The sequence below is a fragment of the Onychomys torridus genome, chromosome 4, assembly GCF_903995425.1.
Source record: "Onychomys torridus chromosome 4, mOncTor1.1, whole genome shotgun sequence".
Taxonomy (NCBI): domain Eukaryota; kingdom Metazoa; phylum Chordata; class Mammalia; order Rodentia; family Cricetidae; genus Onychomys; species Onychomys torridus.
In genome coordinates, this window is record NC_050446.1 from 34970910 (window position 1) to 34993362 (window position 22453).

Below are 22453 nucleotides of genomic sequence, written 5' to 3' on the forward strand. Positions count from 1 at the left end.
TCATAGAGCACAGAAGGTGAGAGCTGAGTGAAGTTTTCTGGGTAATGGCTTGAAATGTTTTCCTTCTGAGAAGTGGTGTTGAGTTACAGCATGCAAGGAACTGGGAGGAGAGAAGCAGCAGCAGGCAGCACCATCCTAGCCCCACCTTTTTCTAGGCTTGAAGGAAGGTGGACATGGACACTCCCAGACAAGATACAGTGAACTGTCCGTGGCTGCAGCTGACTGCTCTGGGAGTCACTTGGGGCTAGTGTTTACTAGGGCTTAGCCAGGGCCAGTGAGCAGGCATAGATACTTTGCAGTGAAATGCCACGCAGGCAGAGAGTGACAGGCAGTCAGTAGCAGCTGAGCTTTTCCCTCTTGGACGGCTGTTTCCTGCTAGGTTCAGGAGAGGCGGGGGCCTGGCTCCTGCTTCTGCTGCTGCTGTGTCAACTCTCTCTCCACTCCAGGTAAGCAGACTCAGAGGGAGGGCAAGCTGCAAGTCACGTCTTTGTACGATGAACAAGATCCGAAAGTTTTTCCGAGGAAGTGGGCGAGTCTTGGCATTTATATTTGTAGCTTCTGTCATCTGGCTGCTCTTTGACATGGCAGCTCTCCGTCTCTCATTCAATGAGATCAGCACTGGGATACTCCAAGAAGACATCAGGAGGAGGGAGCAGACAGGATTCAGAGTCCAGCCAGACCAAATGAAGATCCTCCACACCAGCATCACAGGGGTGGGGCTGCCCCAGCATGGCGTGTGGGCCGAGGAGAACTTTAGAAAGGGAGAGGACCATGTACACAAAGTTGAAGAGAATATGGACCAAGTCCAGAGGAGAGGAAAAATACAGATACCCCTGGGAAGGGGAAGAGCTGTGCCTCTGTGGCATCCTGCACATCTACAAAGCCTCCCAGTGCCTCCTACCATTCAGAAGACAGAGATGAGAGCCCACAAGCCTGAAGCCTCCTCCCAGCACATGGCACCCAAGCAAACAACAGTTGTATCGCAGAGAACCCCATCTACAGCATCAAGAGGAACTCCACTGAACAAAATATCAGTACATGCAGAAACCTTCGCTAAAAAACAAGAGGCCCCGAAGAATCATACTCTCAGCAGTAATGCATCAAAGCAAGCATCTGAACGGACCTTAAATATGACCATCAGTGTCATGACTGACAGATCAAAGCAGCAATCACAGACGGTAACAAAAGAAAAGACACACTTTGCCAGCCCTCCAATCCTGAAATCTGGGGAAGCCATAGCCATAAAGAAAACTGAGGCTCAGAGTAAAGAACTAAAACACAAAGCCCATAAAGTGCTACCTCTTCTTAAGTTCATTGCTGACACGGGTCGTTTAAAGAAGCAATCTATGAATGAGACACAGCTGGGCAGCTTGCCAGAAGATGGCGGGGCCAAAGTGGTGCCAGGGAAGAAACTTAATTTCTCTGAAAGCCAGGTTGTGATTATAACCAAAGAGGAGGACCTGAGGATAGATACCAAAGAGATGCCTGATACTAAAACCCAAACTGCCCTTCCTGAATTACTGGGTGGAAGCCAAGAAAAACACATCCCCAGGAATCAAAGCAAGACATCTTCCTCTCTACTAGCTCCACAGAGAGTAATGTCTCAAGCCAATCTGGCCTTAGCAGGGGAAGTCCATTCAGCAAGAAGAAACTTGACAGCCAAGGCCCAGACTGCAGGACACCAGCAAAGCCTCGCAAATGCCCCTGAAAACCCTGGAAGGCACCATGTGCTGAGAGTGGATGCGACTCTTTCTCCAAGGGATCCCAATGCTCCTGGTCAGTTTGGGCGTCCCATTGTGGTTCCCCCTGAAAAGAAGGAGGAGGCGGACCGACGATGGAAAGAAGGGAACTTCAATGTCTACCTTAGTGACTTGATTCCAGTGGACAGAGCCATTGAAGACACAAGGCCTGCAGGGTAAGAACCATTTCTCTTCTCTTTCCTTGAGCCCAGTATTGGGCTCTCCTCTATAGAGTTTAATTTTGAATGAATTTTGGCCACCTAGAGAATTAATTTGACAAGACTTATTCGACACTAGCCAAATAGTCTACCATGCACACAGAGAAAAATTCTGATATCAAAAGCGCACTGTGCTCTTTCTATGCTCACATCTCCATTCTCTTCCCTTTGTCAAAAATCTGTTTAAATGAGTAGAGGCATTCAATTTGTGATAATCTACATCTAAGTAGTAAAATGCAAAGCACAATTCTATTGTAACAGTGAGAGTGGAATAAATTATCATGTTGGAAGTTTTCATTGCTTACAAGCTTGGAGGAGTGTATCTAGGAAAAGTTGGTATATTCACTGATAAGGGGGTCTCCTAAGTCTCCCTGAACTTAAATCTTAAAATATGAATAATCATGAGTAATGATGACTAGGACAAGAAAGGACATGATTTGATCTCTAAACTTAAAAGTCCTTTTGTTGGTGAGAATAGCAGACATTCGTGTACTCAGTCACTGGAAGCAGTGATGTTGGAAAAAGTCTATCAGCAAGCAAACATCTACAGGACCTTCAACAGCTTGCTAACAATAATCCCACTCAGAGTTTCTTCATTTACAGGAGTCTATAAGTATGTAGGTGAACTTCATGAGCCCGAGAAAAGAGAGGGCAGGCATTATGACCTGACAATAGGTGAAGGTGCTTATGTAATTAGCATCTTTCTAATACTCCCTATTAGAAGTGTATCACTTTCTCCTAGTACTGCACTTCTAAAGCTCCCCAATGGACCCTCCCAATCCAGTAATTCCAACAATTACTTTACTCCATCACCAGAAGGTGTATCCAGTCACAGACAAGACTCAAATGACTCAAATGCAGGCAGTGAGTCTCTTTGGTGCATTTATAAGTAAGGGTACTTATAGTGATGTATTTATTACCCATTCATTTAAAACAGCTCTCATTACAACTCAGTTCCCTAAGCAAGCCAGCCTGGAAGCTGGAATCCACAAATGACAAGATTGAGACATTGAACATGGGTGGTATATAATCAATGGTTTCCTTTGGCTTCTTTAGAAAATGCTTCTTTTGAACACAGGAAGCTGGGAAAAGCTTTTGGACAGGGTTATCAGAAAGAAGGCAAGTACAGATGAACCTTCACTCATGGTATCAAAAGTAGCATCTTCATTGGGATGTCAGCCACGAAGAGAACAGTTCAGTCGCTTAGCCACTGACACAGGGCGATTGGCCGTGTACCACGGGCCTGTGTAGACCAGGCACTGTGACACTCATAGTCCTCAAATTGGTGATGCATCCTAAAGAACACAGTGACATTCCCAGAGGAGGAAACTGGGCTCCTAGGAACTCATTTGTCTCTGATCGTTGACCTAGATCTTTGAAGAGAAATGATTAAAATTCGCATTCAAAATTCTCCTTCTCTTTCCTGTCTCTCGTGCATTATCTTCCAAAAAGGGATTCTAAAAATTATGTTAGACCAGCTACAACCTGAAATCCTCTGTGTCACGGTATTGCACACTAACTACAGCTTTGCACAAGGAAAGCAGAAAAATGAAGTTTCTTTGAAGGCAGCATTGTTGAAGTGTGCCCAGCAGATTGCTACCAGCTGGGAGCAGAATCTGGCAGGGCACAGGAGTGCAGGCTCAAGCTCTAAGTAGGAAAAACGAACAGTGTGTGAGGCCAAAAGCAAGCACCAATGTTATCACTCAGCTGATTTATTGAAGGCTCCATGGCTCCCAGAGCTTGTTAATTTATAGTTTAGTTTGGGAAGTGGAGTCCTGAGCCCAGGAAAGCTACAATCAGACTCTGTCTTCTGCAGGGGGTTGTCCAGCTGTGCCTGAAACTGACGCATGTGCTTGAGATGATGAGTCAGAGAGCACATGGCCAAGTCCCCTCCCTCTTGCCACACAAACCACCTTGGCTAAATATAGGTGTGTCTTTGGGAAAGCTGCCTGGCTGATGCTCTTCCCCCTCCACCCTATCCAATGGAGAAAAGCTAGCCATCAGGAAGCCTATATGAGACCCCCCAAAGGATTTCTGGCCCTTTTGTGCTACTGTCCCTTAAAGGAGGATATATAATGTTTCCTTTCTTTTATTCAGACTTTGAGTATAAATATTTGCAAATCATGCGTTCACATGAAAGTCTGGAAGAAAACACAAATGAAAAACACATGGGATTTTTTTGGTAGGCAAGATTTGGAACGAGTTTTTTTTTTTTCTCCCAAAATCTTCGATATTATTTTTCTTCAGCTTTGATCATGATGTATCTGAAATGTCTTACTTGTGAATATATTTAAAGTAATAATTCCAGTCATTTTCAGAAAATTATAAAATATAGTAAGAAAATATATGCATATATGCATGTGGTGGGGAGTGTGGTCAAAGAACTAGGTCTTGTAATTAGCTGAAGTACAGACCACTGTAACCTTTGGATTTCAAAACTTTAGGAATAGCTCCCTGATGTTTACTTTTGAAAACAAAAGTGCTTTTATAGATTAATTAACACTGTAAGTAATATATCAAAACTTCTGTTGAATATAGATTGAAAAGGGATTAAAAGGATGGGTTTGTGATGTTCATTTTGATTTCATTTCTCTCAGTACAGATAATGACTAGTTTCTAGTTAATAATTTAAGGCTAAATTAACTGATATGTTAGGACGAGGTTGACGTTAAGTAGAAGACATAGGCAGGGTTGCCAGGACAACTTCTCTTACTTTAGCTTTAAAATCAGAGTCTCTTTTTCAGACCAACTCTTCCAGCCTTTTCTTTCCAAACCCCAGGGAGACATTTCTAAGGTGTTATACAATCTCAAGGTCTTATCTGAAATCAAAGGACTCCTCTCTGTCACCAGCATTGTTCATATTGTCTTCTCAGGGCTGTCTATGTTTCTCCCCCTGGCCATAGACTGGTGCACATGCCATGTCTCCCAAGGCAGGCCCTCAGCGTAGGAAACCAGTCTCATGACACTTAAAAAAAATTGTAGGTGATGTGTGTGTGTATGTATGTGCATATTCACATAAGTATGAATTCATGTGGTGAGGAGGGTGTCTTCATTTGCTCTTTGCTTCATTTATTGAGTCAGGTTCTCTTGCAGAACCTACAGCTTACTGGCCCAGCCAGTCTAATCAGCTTGCCCTGGGGACCCCATTTCTGCTTCCCCAGTGTTGAGATTATTGGTAGGTCCCGTGGTTCTAATCTCTCATCCTCATGCTTACAGAGCATGAGCTTTACCTGCCCACTGAGCCAGCTCCCCAGCTCATATGACTATGTTTTTCCTACAATATGCTCCTGACTATACCTATTGATTTTATTAGCTAATCTCTTCACAGTCTCCCTCTGCACTCTGCTTACATGGTCTTGCCATTTTCTCCCTCACATGCTGTTCCAATATTGCTCAAAATCCTAGTATAGCCTGGGCCATGACATAGCTGTGACCACTAAATTCCAAAAGTGCTAAGTGGATGCAGCCTTCCCTTTGCTGAAGCACTTCGGTTCCTCATTAACAAGAGCATCGTTTTGCCTTCATGCTCAAGGTCTAAGCTTTTGTGGAAACTGTTTTCAACTTTACTTCATTCTGCCCAAGGGTACAGGACAGTTCTGAGCATTCCAAAGACAAAAGTTTGTTCCATACTGACTTTAAAAGCATGTTTCTCTGAAATGGGTTTTGAAAACTAATGCTATTGTTCAACGATAGATGTATGAAAGGGTAATAATTCAAATGAAGCTTATAAATTAATAGTTGTTTCCTGATTTTTCATGTTGAATATGTGGAGTATATCATCCTTTGGCTTAAGGTAACTATGTCCTGTTTTACACTGAGCTACTAACTAATTCATGTTTATTCATTAGCTCATTTGTTCTTTTAGTTTTAATTTTAACGTTTTGACTTTCAAGTGAGGAAATTGCTTTTGTTTAGTTTGTTTTTCCATTCAAGAAATGAAATGGAATTTCATTTTCACCTAGAATACTGACTTATAAAATACACCTAAAATCAAATGTTCTTTTGACAATCACTTTAAATTGCCATATTCAATCTTTTAAAAGTAAAAAACAAACACAATAACCCCTAATCATTGAAGTCCTTCTTCTTAGTTCTTGAAATGTGTTTGCATCGGCACTAATCAACATTCATATACTTCACATACACACAGAGCACACATAGCTCCCCCCACAAACACACACACACACACACACACACACACACACACACACACACACACACACACACACAAACAAACACAACAACAACAAAAAAAAACACTTAGGTGTTGCTAAGCCAAAGTCCTCTCCATCTAAATAGGTCAATTCAACTTGAGAAAGTCTTTCTTTAGGCCTAAAGCTATGGTTAGGATGGAACTTCAAAAATGAACTTATTTAAGTGTACACTTCCTGAATTTGGACTTGGAGAAAATAAAAATAATTACAGAAATTTTCGCTGCCAGCATTTAGTCATCAAAATACAATAAGAGTTGGGACTGGAGAGATGGCTCAGCAGTTAAGAGTACTTCTAACTCTTGTGGAAGACCCAGGTTGTTACACCCACATGGTGACTAACAACCATCTGTAACTCAAGTCCTGGGGAACTGATGTCCTCTTCTGATCTACATGGAGCATATACGTATATGCAGAAAAACACTCATACTCATAAAACAAAATTTGAAAAATCTTTTCATGATGCACTCACCTATGTCTGCTCTATCATAACAGCCTAACTTAATGCTGGCTATTCCTATAGAAGTCTGCTAAACTTTCCCATGAAGCCATTAATCCCCATCTTTGCTGTCTTAGTTCAGAACCAGGACTATCAACCAGTAATTTGATTTCTTCCTACCCAGAAAAGAAGGATTTTCTACTGGCACTCATGAAAATCAAAAGATAGCAGTGGGCATTTCCTATAAACCTGCCAAAATTACTGAGGGAACAGTTTCTGAAATCTTAATGTTGACTCTAAGAAATTCAAGAAAGCCACATGTTAGTAGAGAAGGAAGACAGGTAGGGGGACAGGCAATAGCTGATCATATATCCTCCCAAATCTCAAGCTGCTTGAAGTTTATCAGGCTGAGAGAAAAAGAAAATGTTAAAGTTAAAAAAAAATTAGTTAAAATTCGAGATTTTATTTTTATATGGGATGAACATTGGAATTGGTATAGTAGGGGTGATTTTGCAGTTAATAGTGATTGGAGAACATGACCTGCAACAGCCTGGAGCAGCTGTGGGGTTTCTCAGTCAGTGAAGAACCTATCAATGACAAGGAAAGTCACCACTTAAGAGGCTTCTTTCCTGATTTCACAGCTGTGGGAGAAAGGACTTGATGCTGCTTCTTCAGTTGTGTGTATATCTGTGCACGCAAATGTGCATTTGTGAGCAGATATGTGTCGATATGAGAGAGCTCAGGGTTGTGTTTCATAATTTTAAAAAAGTCATATGGAAAAGAAAATAAGAGGAAAAATGTGTTTAAAAGACAGAAGCTAGACCATATAACAATGGTCAAATATGGCTGAGAGATAATTTCCAAGCCTTCAGGTACCCCTGCCTGTCATATTCACCTCTAACTAGAAAGAAAAAGACAATCAGAGGGGAGAAATATAAATATATAGTCCAACCATTAATTCAAAGCAAAAAAAGCCATTATATACAGTAGGAAGGTTTCTCTGGTCCTGCCAGGCCCCCAGTCCTGTGGTCCACTTATAAAATAATCACTCAGAAAGCTTATATTAATTTATAACTGCTTGGCCATTAGCACAGGCTTATTACTGACTAGCTCTTACACTTAAATTAACCCATAATCTTTATCTGTGTTTAGCTACATGTCTTATTACCTTTTCTCAGTTCTGCCTTCACATCTTGCTTCCTCTATGTCTGGCTGGTGACTCCTGACTCAGCCCTTCCTCTTCCCAGAATTCTACTCATCTGCTTGCCCCACCTATACTTCTTGCCTGGCTACTGGCCAATCAGTGTTTTATTTATCAACCAATCAGAGCAACACATATTCACAGCATACAGAATGACATCCCACAGCAATTATATGAGTCCTAATTAACACAAAACTGAGAAAGTTAAGGTGAATCAGGGTACATCTCCTAAATGCTGTCCATGACCTAGAAATACCCTTGAGAGAGCATAAAAGGGTACAGGACTTTGAACCTGTTCACAGCTTTCTCAGACATCTAACCAAGAGCCATACTCAATCATCGGCTTCATTTTATCAAATACTTCATGTAATATTTCCCTGGGTCCTCCAATCCCAGAACACAATTTCCTGTTGTGCTCTCTGGCTGATCTGTTCCAACAGAACTTTCCAAAGAGGGTAAGGAGTCTCTTCCCTTCCCCCAACTAAAGGTAAGAAAACTTAGAAAAAAAAATAGGAGTGTTTAGAAGCTGAATCATCTAACATAACAATTGTTAAATATGGCTGAGAGATAATTCCAAAGCCTTCAGATACCCCTCTCTGTCACATTCACCTCTAACTAGAAAGAGAAAGATTGTCAGAGAGGGGGAATTTCCTTTCAAAACTAAAAGGAGCTATTTAGACTTCCTTGGAAAATCATCTTTATTATGCCAAACCCAAGTGCCTTTTAAATGGGCTTGCCCTTTGAATGTGTTGTGTGCCATGTGTGAGACTTGAGATAGAGAAAGGAACATTTGCAAAGTTCTTGACACTTGAATCCTTATTTACCTTAAGAACAATTTTTCAAGGTCAATACGGTCACCTTCATCCCATTGTTACCTATAGAGAAGTTGAAGGTTGACATTGTGGCAGGTAATTCAGGCAATGACATTGACTTCATTGCAGACCATGCTTTCTTAATGTTGGCCAAGAGCCAGCACACCAGGGCAGGCAGCTGGTACCCTTTATCTTTCATGTCTGTTATCCCATTTGACCACCACAACAGCCATGACAGACTGATAAAATACTACATCTCCTTACTGACAAATGAGGACACACACACACACACACACACACACACACACACACACACACACCACAGAAAGACAAAAGCTCACAGATCAAAAGTGATAGGTTGGATACCAATGCTTAGTCCTCTAATTTGCCCTCACCAGGTAATCATTTCACTTTACCAGCCTGGTTCTCTCTGACCCCAGCTAGTCTACCTCACAATGATATGCCTAGGCCTCCTTGGTTTGCCAAGGTTCTTTGTGAAGGGAAATCTATCTCTTGCTCACAAGACATTCTTATTATATTCCAGACAGTGATGGGTGCATGTATGTGTATGTATGTTATATATGCATGTGTGTTTTATACTAAGCACCTCCCAGCAGCACTAAGGATAAGAATGTGCCTTGCAAGCTTTACTGGTGAGAAAAGCGAAACCAACTAACAGACTCGAGAGCCATAAGATTCCTCAACTTCTAATTTGAATGTTCTTTCTACAGGCTCCATAACCTCCTTCCGATTCCTTATATTCAGATGGCTTTAGGAGGAATTAAGACTCCTCTCTTCCTCACACATAGGTCAGATATGAGAAAGCAAAGGAACATTGCACAGAAAATCTCACAAGATGATGAGAATAGGTGAAGATTACAAGGTGACTACCGATATCCCAGAGTAGGTGTGAGGAGAGGGGTGACTTACACATGGTCACACACAGTAGGGCAAGCAAGAAACATGGTCCCCAGGTGCCCTGGCTCCCCCAGCACTATTTCCATCCTAGAACTCCACCATCTTAGCTCCTGCCTCTATCCCAATTTCACCATGACAGCTGCCTGCTCAAAATAGACTATTGTTAAAGTGGTGAGTGTTGGTGCTGGTGGGGTGTATTTCCGAGCCTGAGTCCATTCCCTCTGATGACACATACTTGCCTCAGCTACTGCAGCATCACCTGGCTAAAGGCTTTATTAGGAAGGGTAAGACAGGCTCTGAGAGCTCCCAGTCAGGTGATTTTAACTAAATGTCAAGGATCATTTACCCTAAAAAGAACAAAACACAAAAGTAAAATCCTCATATCAGTATACCTTCTTATCAGTGAGGGGCAAAGAGGCTCAAATAATTTTAAGGTCTTAGGAAAGAATATAATTCCAGACAGAGCACATAGGCTGGCCACTCGATTCTCCCGATGCTCCCAAAGATATCAGAGTGTGGGGAGTGAAGGCCGCTCAAGGCTCCCACGGAGGCTGTAGTTGAATTGCAAATAGAAGCTGAAACATATTCTTCCGACCTTCTGTTCAAACCCATAAAGACTGAGATTTGACCCACATGATGTGTTTTGCCTCGGCTGGAATAAAATGAAAAATTCATAGAAACGAGAGAATGTTATCATTCCCTCAGTGTTGTGATTTGAAATGGTCTGAATTTGATAGGCTCCATTCAGATCAAGTCAGTGGCCAAGGACTGAGCACACAGAAGCTGAGAAGGTGAACCATAAGCTTTGGAGTCTCTTGATAAATGAACAGGCACTTGGTAGATTGAGATGAAGGACTGCTTGGGACAGGGCAGTGCTTCATGTCAGAACCTGTGAGTCTAGATAGAGAGCTATTCCAAGCTCTCACACAGGCCTTTCTGAGTGATGCCTGCCCAGTATTTTTATATCCATTGTCTCGTCAAAACTGCATAGCTGTTTTGTGATGCAAACATCATAGTCTAAAGCATAAAAATGAGTGATCTGAGGTTCTGAAGAATAAGTGGCATGCTGATTTCATGAAGCCAGTCAGTGCCACAGAGGACTAAACTTAGATAGCTCTTCAGTCCCTCCACACCCTGAGCCTTTGCCCTACCACAGTCTTGCATCAGCTCTTTCAGGATGATGAAAGTCCTCACATTTGGGTTCCCCATAATCTGTAGCCTTTGGATTGCTGCATTGATCCAAACCTAAACTCCCGGACTCCTGTAAGCAAATGAGTTTGTGTAATTTTTAGCAGAGAACAGGACTTGTAGATTTAAACACCAAGTTTGTGTAATAAATTACTTAAAATAGAATCATCAATTCTTAATCTCAGAAAAATTCACAAACCCAAATATCGTGCATGTAAGTCAGATTTCTGTGGCTATTCCCTCGCCTGCAAAAGTAGCAGAAATTAAGACTCTGACAAGTCGGAAACAAAGATAATTCACTGTACTTGGGGCAGGGGAGAGTAATTTGGAGTGGTTTTGCAGCCTGTGGAATTTAGATGAAACTGGATGGCTGCCGCCACCTGTGTCAGGAGCAAGTGTTACTAGTGCTGAAAGCTGTCTTCCCTGACCAGCTGTGCCTGTGAATCAACAACAAGAAAGCTGCTTTGTTAGACACTTGGCACATGTTTAACCTGAGTATTGATCTAGAAGATCAAGTCCCTAAAAGTGTGTGACCTAATGTTGGGTCACCCAAACCAGCACTATATTATATATGGTTCTAACCATGCCCAGTTTTAAGCACCAGAAAGTCTTCTGAATGTGTATCTAGAAGAGATTTCTCCTTTGGATTCCAGAACATTCTAAATTTTCTTATACCAACCAAGTAAGGCGAACTATCCTGTTTTCCCATTGGAAACGCTGACTTCTGTCACATCACAGGAGAAAAGATTCCAAATAGTGTCTAGCTTAAATGCAAGGCATTTCCAGGAGTGTACTTTTTTTAGATAAAGGACTTACAAGTTTATTCTACATGACTATTACACAAGTTAGGTATTTAGAATAGGTATAGCTGCATGGGTGGCTGGAGAGATGGCTGATCTTACAGAGAATCAAGATTTAATTCTATTCTCAGCACCCACACAGCAGCTCCCAACTACCTGTAACTCTGATCACAGAGGAACCATCACCCTTTTGCATGTGGTATACAGATACACTTGCAGGTAACTATCCATGCATATAAATGAATGAATATTTAAAACATTAAGATCTACAGGTTCTGTGTGATGATTAAAAATTACCCAACAAAAACACAGGTTTTCACCCCTGCACATGAAGTTACCTGTATATATTATCACCTTTTCTCCCCTGTCCCGAAGGAAAACATCTTCTCTCTTGCCTTTCAAGCTTTAAATTTAAACTCCACTCCATCTCTGTCGTCTCATCCATCCATTCAATAATATATATATATATATATATAAAATGTGGTACAGGCCAAGAATCTTGTGGTAATACAGGAAGAAAGCAGATTTGACATACATTAAAAACTTCTGGGATGTAGAAGAGAAGGAAATAAAATTGACAAATGGATGCTGTAAAAGAAATGCAGGTATGCCTGGCAGTGGTGGTGCATGCCTTTAATCCCAGCACTCAGGAGACAGAGGCAGGTGGATTTCTGTGAGTTTGAGGCCAGCCTTGGCTACAGAGGAGTTCCAAGAAGGGCACAAAGCTACACAGAGAAACCCTGTCTTGAAAAACCAAAACAAAGAGAGAGAGAGAGAGAGAGAGAGAGAGAGAGAGAGAGAAAGAAAGAAAGAAAGAAAGAAAGAAAGAAAGAAGGGAGGGAGGGAGGGAGGGAGGGAGGGAGGGAGGAAGGGAGGGAGGGAGGAAGGAAAGAAAGAAAGAGAGAGAGAGAGAGAGAGAGAGAGAGAGAGAGAAAGAAAGAAAGAAAGAAAGAAAGAAAGAAAAAGAAAGAAAGAAAGAAAATGCAGGTAGCTATAACAGAATAATAGAACAGCTGTGCTTTGACAGGGTGGCCAGAGAAAACTCTATGCAGGAAATATTGAAGCTAATACCCAAATGAGCCAAAGAAGCTGTCCACAAGGGCATGGAGCTGGGTACTCATGGATCAGACAAAGCCGTACACCCAGCTCTCATGACCACCTACTTGTGGTTATGAGAGAACTGGAGGTAGGAGGGAGCTAAGAAAGAAACTGAAGGAAAAGAGCCTGAGAAAAGGGTGAAATCAGATGATTACACCATCTCAGGAGACCAGGAAAATACTGAGAATGACCTAAAGAGACTAGACATGTCATTGTATCAACCTCCACAGTAAGGTTGACCAATATAAGGTAAGCCTGCCCATTAATGATTTTGACAGTCATTGAGATGTTTTGTCAATTCTTAATTCTATCTATACCATCCCTCATACCCCTGAATATATCTTCATTACTCAGGAAAGGGAGAGAAAGAGGCTAACAAATTTGACCCCCTCCCACCTAGCAGCTTTCTGCTTCCTTTTAAAAGATTTCTTACAAAATACTCTACACAACACTGTTCCTGTATCTGACTTGGACTTGAGTCCTAGCCATTCCCTTCTCAGTGACCCACCCTCTCATCACTTCAAGCTTTCCTACTTACCATCACAGCTTCTGAGAACTGGAACCCCACCTTAGAGATATAAGCTACCTTATAAAATCAATTGCAGACTTCAATTTTGTTTCCAAAATTGTCCTCCAACTGTTGGTGATTATAGAGTCAACTACAATTTTTTTTTATTAATACAGGGCAAGCCTGCAATTCTTTCCTAAACTTGAGTATCAATATTTAATTCATGGCAAAGTATTACAATTAATATTTTATTGGATTTCTACAAAAATTACAAACTTTAAAGAAGCCGTGGTTTAAAAAAAATGAGAGAGTAAATGACTAATTTAACATTTCTCTAAGTAAACCTGTCTTTGCATTAGGGGAGGGGGCATCCCACATTTAAAGATATGTAGGCATGTTGCCCCTCCCAAATAAAAGCTATTTCCTACTTTAACGTCTTAAGTCCTTGGGGTGGATTGATGAAAATGGCTTTTCAATGGTGCACTTACTTCCTAATTCCCACAGTTTGCAACAATTCCTTACATAATGAAAAGGTGAATGCTATGTGTCAAAACTGATAATTAGTAAATAAAAGGCAGAGGCTGGCAGAATTTTGGCAACCATGATAGAAAACATCTGGAATGCTTATCCTGAAGATGTTAATAGAAGCAACATGGATGCTAAGGATGCCAGTGAGGGTCAGAAAAAAAGGGAGGTACTCTGGAGAGGACATTTCTATCACTTCTGTGAACATGATGTCATCATGAGAAGATATTGGTCAAAATACAGGCACTGGCAGTGTTTCTCCTGATGGCTTGCAGGGATTGAGCAGCAGGTGATAGGGTTCTGGGGAAGAGGTGAAGTGTGTTACAGAGTGGCAGGGAGCTTGCCTAAATTGTGTCCTCTGTCACAGCAGAAGTTGGAGGTGATGAACTTGGACATTTTGTTAAGGAAAGCTCATGCACAGCTCTGAAGGTGTGACCTGGTAACTTCTTTCTGCTCATAGCAAAATGTAAGAGAGGATAGGTTAATTAGGAGAAGCTGTGGAGCAGAAATCTTAGGTGCTACAGCAACCATGAGGTAATTAATATAATCCTTAAATGTAGTCAGAAATGCTCATAGTTTAGAGAAATTCCAAAGCAGGTGTTATTTCTACAGAATAAGATTAACTTAGGCAGCCTGTTATTTTACATTAACATTGGAATCAGATTAAGATGTCTGATTGAAATGTGTTATTTTGACTTTACAGCACCTGAAAATGTAGTCCATGTTCATTTCTGCCCTCTAATGTTGTCTTAAGTTTAATCACATAGTATGAGGATACTGAATTAGCTTTATGTAAGAACGTACATTCCCCCACTGACTTGTGAGTCATTCTTCTATCTCTTATTTTGTTTATGACAAAGATTCTCAATTTCTATGCGAACTTTCTGAATCCATTTTCTGGGGCTGAAGGATGGATGTATGTTTTTCCAAGGCCTTTGGGTTATTATGCTAACCAATCACTTTAGGAAAAGACTGAAATTATAGATCATGATGGGTTTGCTTGTATTTCTTCCAAAAAGGCTATGTATCAGATATATATTTAAGTAAGTGAGGTTTTTAATCTTTGCTTTGTAGCTGGCAAATTAAATTTCAAAGAAGTTAAGCAATTTCACCAAGCCAGTAATTAGGGATAAATGATATGTGACCATATGTATATTTGATTCCCAAGGCACACTCTGTTAGTGCGTAAAATCATTATAGACCAATGAAATTAAAACTATATCATTTTACATTCCCTTGTATATTATAACTAGGTAAATGGTGCTGGGTGGGTCACTGATCATCTCATGTTTCATTTTGCACCATTTAAAGAAGGATGTGATAATACATTACACAATTGCATCTTAAGCAATTGCCATGGTATTGAATTAAATTGTGTTCACAGCACTACTTTGACAACCATAAACAAAAAAACAAGCAAATGTTGTCTGTTTAACTATAGCATTTGCTTTTATCTTTGTCTTATTCATTAAGTAAACAAAACTGAGCCACAGTACTTAACAGAAACTCTGGTTCTCACAAATGCTACAGTGACTGCTAGCTATTTTTACTCTGTGGATTTAAACTTCCATGGTTACTTCTAGGGCTAGAGTAAACCACAGTTTCAGTCTCAGAACTTACCAACAACATAATCAAGAGCCAGTCTGTCCATACATTCATCTTCTAAAGGGAGAAAGAAGTCTGAGTCGTACACTGAAATAAGGCAGAGTACTTAATGGCAAACATAATTTGGAAGGTCCCACTATGAGTTGCCCTGTAATGGTGACATAAGCCAGACACAGAAAATGCCAGTGAGGCAGCATGAGCTGCAGAGCCTGCAGGAAACCATGACCAGGTGCAGCCCACCAAGCACCTGCTCCCTCTTAGCCTTTCTCTCATTTCTATGCCAGCAAAATGACTTCAAGTATGGCTACTCTGCAGTAGTCACAGCAAGGAATTTCCAAATAGAGAAGTGGGAAAGAGTGCAATTATCTGGCACATGTACATTGTACCATAAATACATTCATATGCTGAGTGGAGTGAAGGATATCTCTTTTGGCATTTGGCAGATGGCTATTTATACAGGCGATCATAAACTACTTAGTAACACTAAATAACACAGAATGCTCTCTTCTGGTATATAATTTAATAATGGTAGCAATAGCTACTGTTCAGTGAATGCCTGTGCCAGGAAGTATGATTCATGGTTTCTATGAAGTTCATTAGGCTCTAAACCTCTCAGAAGACCATCACCTTGTTTGGCAGATGTGAAAACTGAGGCTTAGAAAGAATAAGTAAGTTATTATTGAGGTTACTATCTTGGTGGTAGGATTGGGGTCTAACCACCTACAAAGCCCTATGCTTTTCACTGCAGTCTTATACCTCCTAGTCATTTCAACAAATGCTATTGCTGAGGCATACAATTAGATCATTATGGTACACATATAACCTGGTGGCAGATAGGTGTGTGTGTGTGTGTGTGTGTGTGTGTGTGTGTGTGTGTGTGTGTGTATGCATGCACACAGATTATTTAGGGCCCTTTATGATCTCAGTGGCATATCTCTTAGCTGTGCTTATATCCTGGCCCAGATGTGCAGAGCAGCTAGTTCACAATGACCTCCCAACCACCAGCATCATCATGTGCTTCGTAGATGAGGTATGGTCTGCTCTCCTGAGGTCTGTGCACAGCGTCCTCAATCGCTCTCCTCCACACCTCATCAAGGAGATTCTTCTGGTGGATGACTTCAGCACCAAAGGTAAGAAAACTGCCTTGGATTCCTCCTGAAAAGTTCAAGTTTAATGGAAGGCAGCAGTAGTTTTGAGTTTAGAGGACAATTTAATGAAGCTTAAGTATTTGTAAATGCCAAATTACTGTTTTGTATGGAGCTATAAAAACATAAATCTTAGCATTAATCGTATATTACTAATTGATGCTAGAGACACGGCTGAGCAGGTAAGATCACCAGTTGTTCTTCCAGAGGATCTGGGTTCAATTCCAGCACTGACTAGACAGCACAAAGCTATTTGTAAATGGGGACCCAACACCCTCTTCTGGCCTCAACAGGCACTGCATGCATGTGCTACCCAGACACACATGCAGGCAAAACACCCATACATACCACAAGGACATCTGTAAGACTATCACTGGTCAACCAGGGGTCTACTGTGCTGGATGTCCTCTGCCTTCTAGGGGTGATTTTAATGCTGCCACTCCCTGAGATGGTCACTTGAGTCCAGAAGATGATGAACAGGTCATTTTTCATGGACTATAATGAGCAAAGTCTACCCTGTTCATAGAATTCTTTTTCTACTGTCAGTAGCCAAAGTTAAAATCAGTGGAAAGCAAAGAAATGGAGGTCTCCTGGCTTTTCTGAAGAGCAAGGAAGATCCCAGGGGCAGTTAAGCATGGAGAAGACACATTTTTAAAGGATCAGAAAGATAATGGTTCTAGTGCAGTCTGGAAGCAGAAGCCTCCACACTGTTTAAGGTCCCATTGTTTTCATTAATTACATTGAAGAATTTTGCTCTTCACATTACCAAAGTATCTATGTATATAGAAGTCTCACAGGCCCCATGATACCACAAGGTGAATTCCCAAATTTTCACCCATTTTTTTAAAAACTAGAATAAACAGCAAATGGATGGTGGTGTTAAAAAAAACAAAAAACAAAAAAACAAAAAACAAAAAACCCAAAACAAACAAACAAAACAGCCAAACCTTGATCTGTAACCAGAGTGATGCACATGCTTTCTTTGGTTCTGTTGTTGCTAACATAACTACAGTGAACTTAAGCAGCAGTAAGATGCCAGAAGAGAACCAAAAAACGCTAATAAGTGATCTTGATGGCATACACAGAAATAGCAGCCAGCTACCAAGCAAAAAGAGACCTTTATGAGGTCATTTTTTATGAGTTTTTTGTGGACCCTGAATCTTGTACAGTTTTAGAGTCTCTTTAAGAAACCCATACACACACAGCTGGTCAGTGGTGGCACACACCTTTAAATCCAGCACTCAGGAGGCAGAAGCAGGCAAATCTCTGAGTTCAAGGCCAGCCTGGTCTACAGAGTGAATTCCATGACAACCAGGGCTACATAGAGACAAGAAAACTTGTCTCAAAACAAACAAAACACACACAAAAAAAAATAGTAGGAAATGAGCTGTAACTATATTCTGGGAAAATCAGATGTAGTGGTATGTATCTGTAATCCTAGTACCTGGGGATGGAGGGAGGAGAATCAAGAGTTCAAGCTCAGCTTGGGCTATATGGTGAAGGCCAGTCTGAAAAGAAAAGAAAAGAAAAGAAAAGAAAAGAAAAGAAAAGAAAAGAAAAGAAAAGAAAAGAAAAGAAAATCTGGAAGCCATTCCTACCAAGGATAGCTATCAAACTATCAATAGCTACAGAAGTGGCTGACAATACATCCTTGAAGATCTCTTAAAGGTTTCTTAGCTAGATCCCCCTACAGCCAACTAAAAAGCAAAGGTGCTCTATGTAGCAGGAATCTTAAATGGTCTTATTAATAAAATCAAACCCAGGGCCTGGTACTGGGGTGAATGCTGGAAGATCAGAGAAGCAGAACAAGCCACAGCTACCTCACCTTGCCAGTTCCTCAGCTGATTCTGTTTTCTCAGCCTGGAAGCTTCTGTGTCCTCATCCAAATGGATCTCAGCTAAACTGTGCTGCTCAAAGCCTAAAAGGTTAAACAGCCAAATGCTTTTTGTTTCTGTTCCTCATGCTTTATATATCATTCTGCTTTCTACCATCACTCCCTGGGATTAAAGGCGTGAGTCACCATGCTTGGCTGTATCATTGAACAGATGGATTTCTGCCTCTGGAATGCTAGGATTAAAGGCATGTGCTACCACTGCCTAACCTCCATGTTTAATATTGTGGCTGTTCTTTCTCTGACCCCAGATAAGTTTATTAGGGTGCACAATATTTTGGGGAACACAATACCACCACAGCTCTAAGCTGATACCATGGAGCTGAAGCCCTGAGCCCTGTTACCAGAGCTGTCTGCCAGAACCACACTTGGAATAACCAGGACTGCTGTTATTTGCATGGCAGAGATTATTTAACTGGAAGTCACATACCTAACATCTCAGGCTGATTTCTTCAAGCTGTACACCTACCAATTAGGACAGCATTTCTTCCTTGGGGAGAATTATATGCCAAGAAATTGCCCACAAATATACTCACCCCAACCAAGCAAGTCCTTTTCCAAAACTGGAGACCTCAGCAGCCTGTTGTCTTATGTAAACACTGTAGTCTACTTGTTGCTCTGCCCATTGACCCTTTAATATCCTCAATGAATCATTCTTCAGAGAAAAGGGAGAGAGGAATGATAGCTCTTAACCAATGACAATAATGTTGGCTTCTTACAAATTCTCAAACTTGTACACATGATTTAGGCGCCCATCTTGGATTTGAGAAATCAGTCATTTTAGAATATTGAACCCACATAAAATATTTTCAATAAGATGACATCAAATTGTGGCCCATGAGATAAAAATTGGTAACAGGAATGACATCATAGTTTTGGATTTGACATCACAAAAACACTGCTCGTAAACCTAGTTAATTACAGTATTTGTGTTCATTCTGACCCTGATATAGACTACCTAAAAGGAAATTTGGATAAATACATGTCTCGGTTTCCAAAAGTTCGGATTCTTCGCCTCAAAGAGAGACATGGCTTGATCAGAGCGAGGCTGGCAGGAGCACAGAATGCAACAGGTAAGAAACTGCTCTCCTTCTGTTTCATCAAAAGTTTGCTTTAATTTATGATGTTTGCCAAAAAAAAAATGCAACTTGAAAGAACAGAACCAGGGATACCTACATGTACATCTCTTAAGGCTATTGATTTTTAGCCTAGTGAAATGCCTGTTTTGTTATACACACACACACACACACACACACACACACACACACACTCTCACGCACATACATGCACATGCTGGATACACTAGCCATATTATCTGGGCCTTTGAAAAGGAATTCACAGACACTATGACACCATGACACTAAACACCTGAGTTTTCACTGGGCATTACTGAAAAAATAGGGACATTCTCTTAAATAAGCATACTTTCATATTGGAAAAACAGCAAATATCTATAAATTTGCTTTCAGCTTTTCCCATTGTTCCCAATATTTTTCAATTCAAATATCTTTTAAAAATTGTATAGACTTTTTAATTTTGTCCTTTTAGTCTCCCTGTCTAGCCAACCTCACACACTATGTTGACATAATGTGTTATTTTAAACTTCCAGGGAATATATTTGTACAATTGTTTAAGTTCCTGCACTTACTTACCAGGCCAAGGTCACCTGATATAGCTCTGAGAAATTAAATCAGACTGCTTGAAGGGGCCACAGCACAACTGAGACTATGACAATTTCATTGAGAGCAATCAGAATTTTTATACCTTTATCAGAAACAGAATATAATGGCAATTTCCAGGATCAATACAGTTGTAGTTGCCAGGATACAATGAAGTTTGCAAGTCATTCAGGGTACACAAAATCTAATGTCTAAGACCAATTGTCCTGTCAAGCCTTCATGCTTCCTTGACTACTAAGGAAGCGTACAGAGAAACCAAAGTGGCCTGAACACATCACTGTCTGAGGGAGTGTATCAGTCTCTCAGGAACTGGAAGGCACATTGTGTCCCAGGAGCCATGGACTGAAAAACCTCTCAAGGCAGCTAGGTCAAGCCAACTCCATGGTTCCCTGCACAACTAACCATGTTATGAATTTTCAGTCCCCATGAATGTGATCAATACATACAATGTGACTACAGGTCACAGAATTTGGTTATTTCTTGTTCCTTCCTATATTGTCAGACTATCTCACTCTTCGTTATACTAAGATATTGACAACTAAATATCCACTTTGAAGGTTGAAAGTAACTTGTGGGTTAATCCTCTGCTTCCAAAGAGTAACCTAATGCTCACACATTTTACACAGTGATTGAGCATATACTGCTGACCCTTGCTGGAATCAGTTATTAGAATGAGAACTCACAAAACAGCTTTTCTGTATTTCTTCCTTTTTTAAGCCACAATTTTTATGTAGTAGAGATCCCTCCAAGACCCTGTGTCTTTCCTTCTCCTTTCTTCTCTGCTCTCTCTTCTTCTACCCTCTTTCTAACCTTCTCTTCCATCAAATTCCCCTGTGACTCTGTTTCTGTGGAAATTTCACATGAATATCTGACAACCATTCTTCTTAAGTGTTCAAACTGTCCAGAATTTGAGCCAATGTAAACCTGAGATTTTGTAACCAAATCCCTAAGTATTCAAAGACTTCAGAAACATTTAATTCTCAGGTTCCCACACCTCTCTTTCCTGAAGCTGCCTCTTTTTTTCCCACAGTTATTTCTGTGGTTCCAAAGAGCACTACACCAATTTCCTTGTCTCTTTTTACTGTTGTGGGGTGACTGGAAGGTGAATCCTTTCTGTCAGCCAGTGTTCTAGAAATGATAAAACATTCAGCATCAATTTTACATCTTTCTATGGAAGGATCTGTGCTCCTACAGCAAGAGCAGATTTTGTAAATCAGATGTCACTCTATAACCTCCCATACCCACTGACTAAATCCTTACAGCGCCTCTGTGAAACAGGTACAGTCATTCTCTCAAGCTGATGAGGGTAATGTTTGCATCTGTACCCAGACAGATGTCCAGAGAGTCCAGAGTCGGCATTCTCATCTACTACTATTCTTTGTTGCTTATTGGTGCCACTTAACCTTGAAAAACCCTGGCATTGCCAGTGTCCACCAGCTTAGACTTAACAAATTCTCATGATGGTGCGCACTGCATTCTTATTTTCTTGTTACTAGACATCCCAAGTGTTCTTATCATCCCAACCGTTTGCTAAAATAAAACTTGATCTCTTTGTGCATTAGTCAGGATTCTTTACAAGAACAGATCTGGTACTGAACATATAGTAAAGGGAGATTTATTAGATTGCCTAACACAACACAGTCTGGGTAGTCCAATAATGGCTGATGCACTCAGAAGAGGCTGAGGACACAGTAGATGCTCAGTAAATAAGGCTGAGCATTTCAATGGTCTCAGTCTGTCACTGAAGGCCTAGAGAATTACTGGAGAATAACTTGTATTGCAGACTTTTCCTGAGGAGATAAAACACAGAATCTACTCATCTCAGATAAGAAACTCATGAAACATACCATCAAAATCCAATTTAGTGAACCAATGAGTTTTACCAGTTTTACTTACAGGTTTGGGGTGAGGGGTTACTTAAAGGAGCAGAAATGATGCCAAGACAGCTGCATCACCAAAGCCCACTCCAGCATGGGTGACAGCTCACAAAAGGTAGGAGCTTGGATCACACTGCACAGCCTGCAGGCATCTCAACAGGTTCAGAGTGTCCTCTCAACATAGCTAAATTGGTCTGAGTCTCTTCAAGGCAGCTAAGCTGGTCCTTGTCTCTAGATGATTCTCCTGGCCTCTGCTTCTTCCAGGCTACTGGATGTGTCTCGGTTCCTCTCAGCAGTCTTCACTATTTGTATACTTTTAGTAATGGAGGGACCCAGTGAATCTGATCAGTTTCAGGAACTTTCTGACGCTATTTGTACTGTTTAATTCCTGTCTTAAGGAACTTTCTTGCAGTATTTCCCCTTAGAACACCCCTGTTATTTTACCGCCCTGGAAACATCCTCTCTGAAGACATCTCCCTTCAAGATAGATGGATTTAATCTCAGAGGAAACTACTACACAAGACTGGATGACAGTCCACATTAGAAATCCAAAGAACCTGGGTTCTGATACTAGCAAAGAAATGCAGCAGCTGCAGCAG

At 40.9% G+C, this 22453-nt stretch overlaps 1 protein-coding gene across 1 annotated transcript in view; it reads left to right on the plus strand.

Moving 5' to 3' along the window:
• The first annotated feature begins 272 nt into the window (after window positions 1–272).
• Galnt5 (polypeptide N-acetylgalactosaminyltransferase 5) overlaps window positions 273–22453 on the plus strand; it is a 43556-nt gene continuing 21375 nt past the window's right edge. Inside the window, exons 1-3 of the mRNA XM_036186125.1 lie at window positions 273–1915; window positions 16226–16392; window positions 19252–19371. Of these exons, the coding sequence (XP_036042018.1) occupies window positions 495–1915; window positions 16226–16392; window positions 19252–19371 (1708 nt within the window). The 5' untranslated portion in view covers window positions 273–494. The remainder of the gene's footprint in view (window positions 1916–16225; window positions 16393–19251; window positions 19372–22453) is intronic.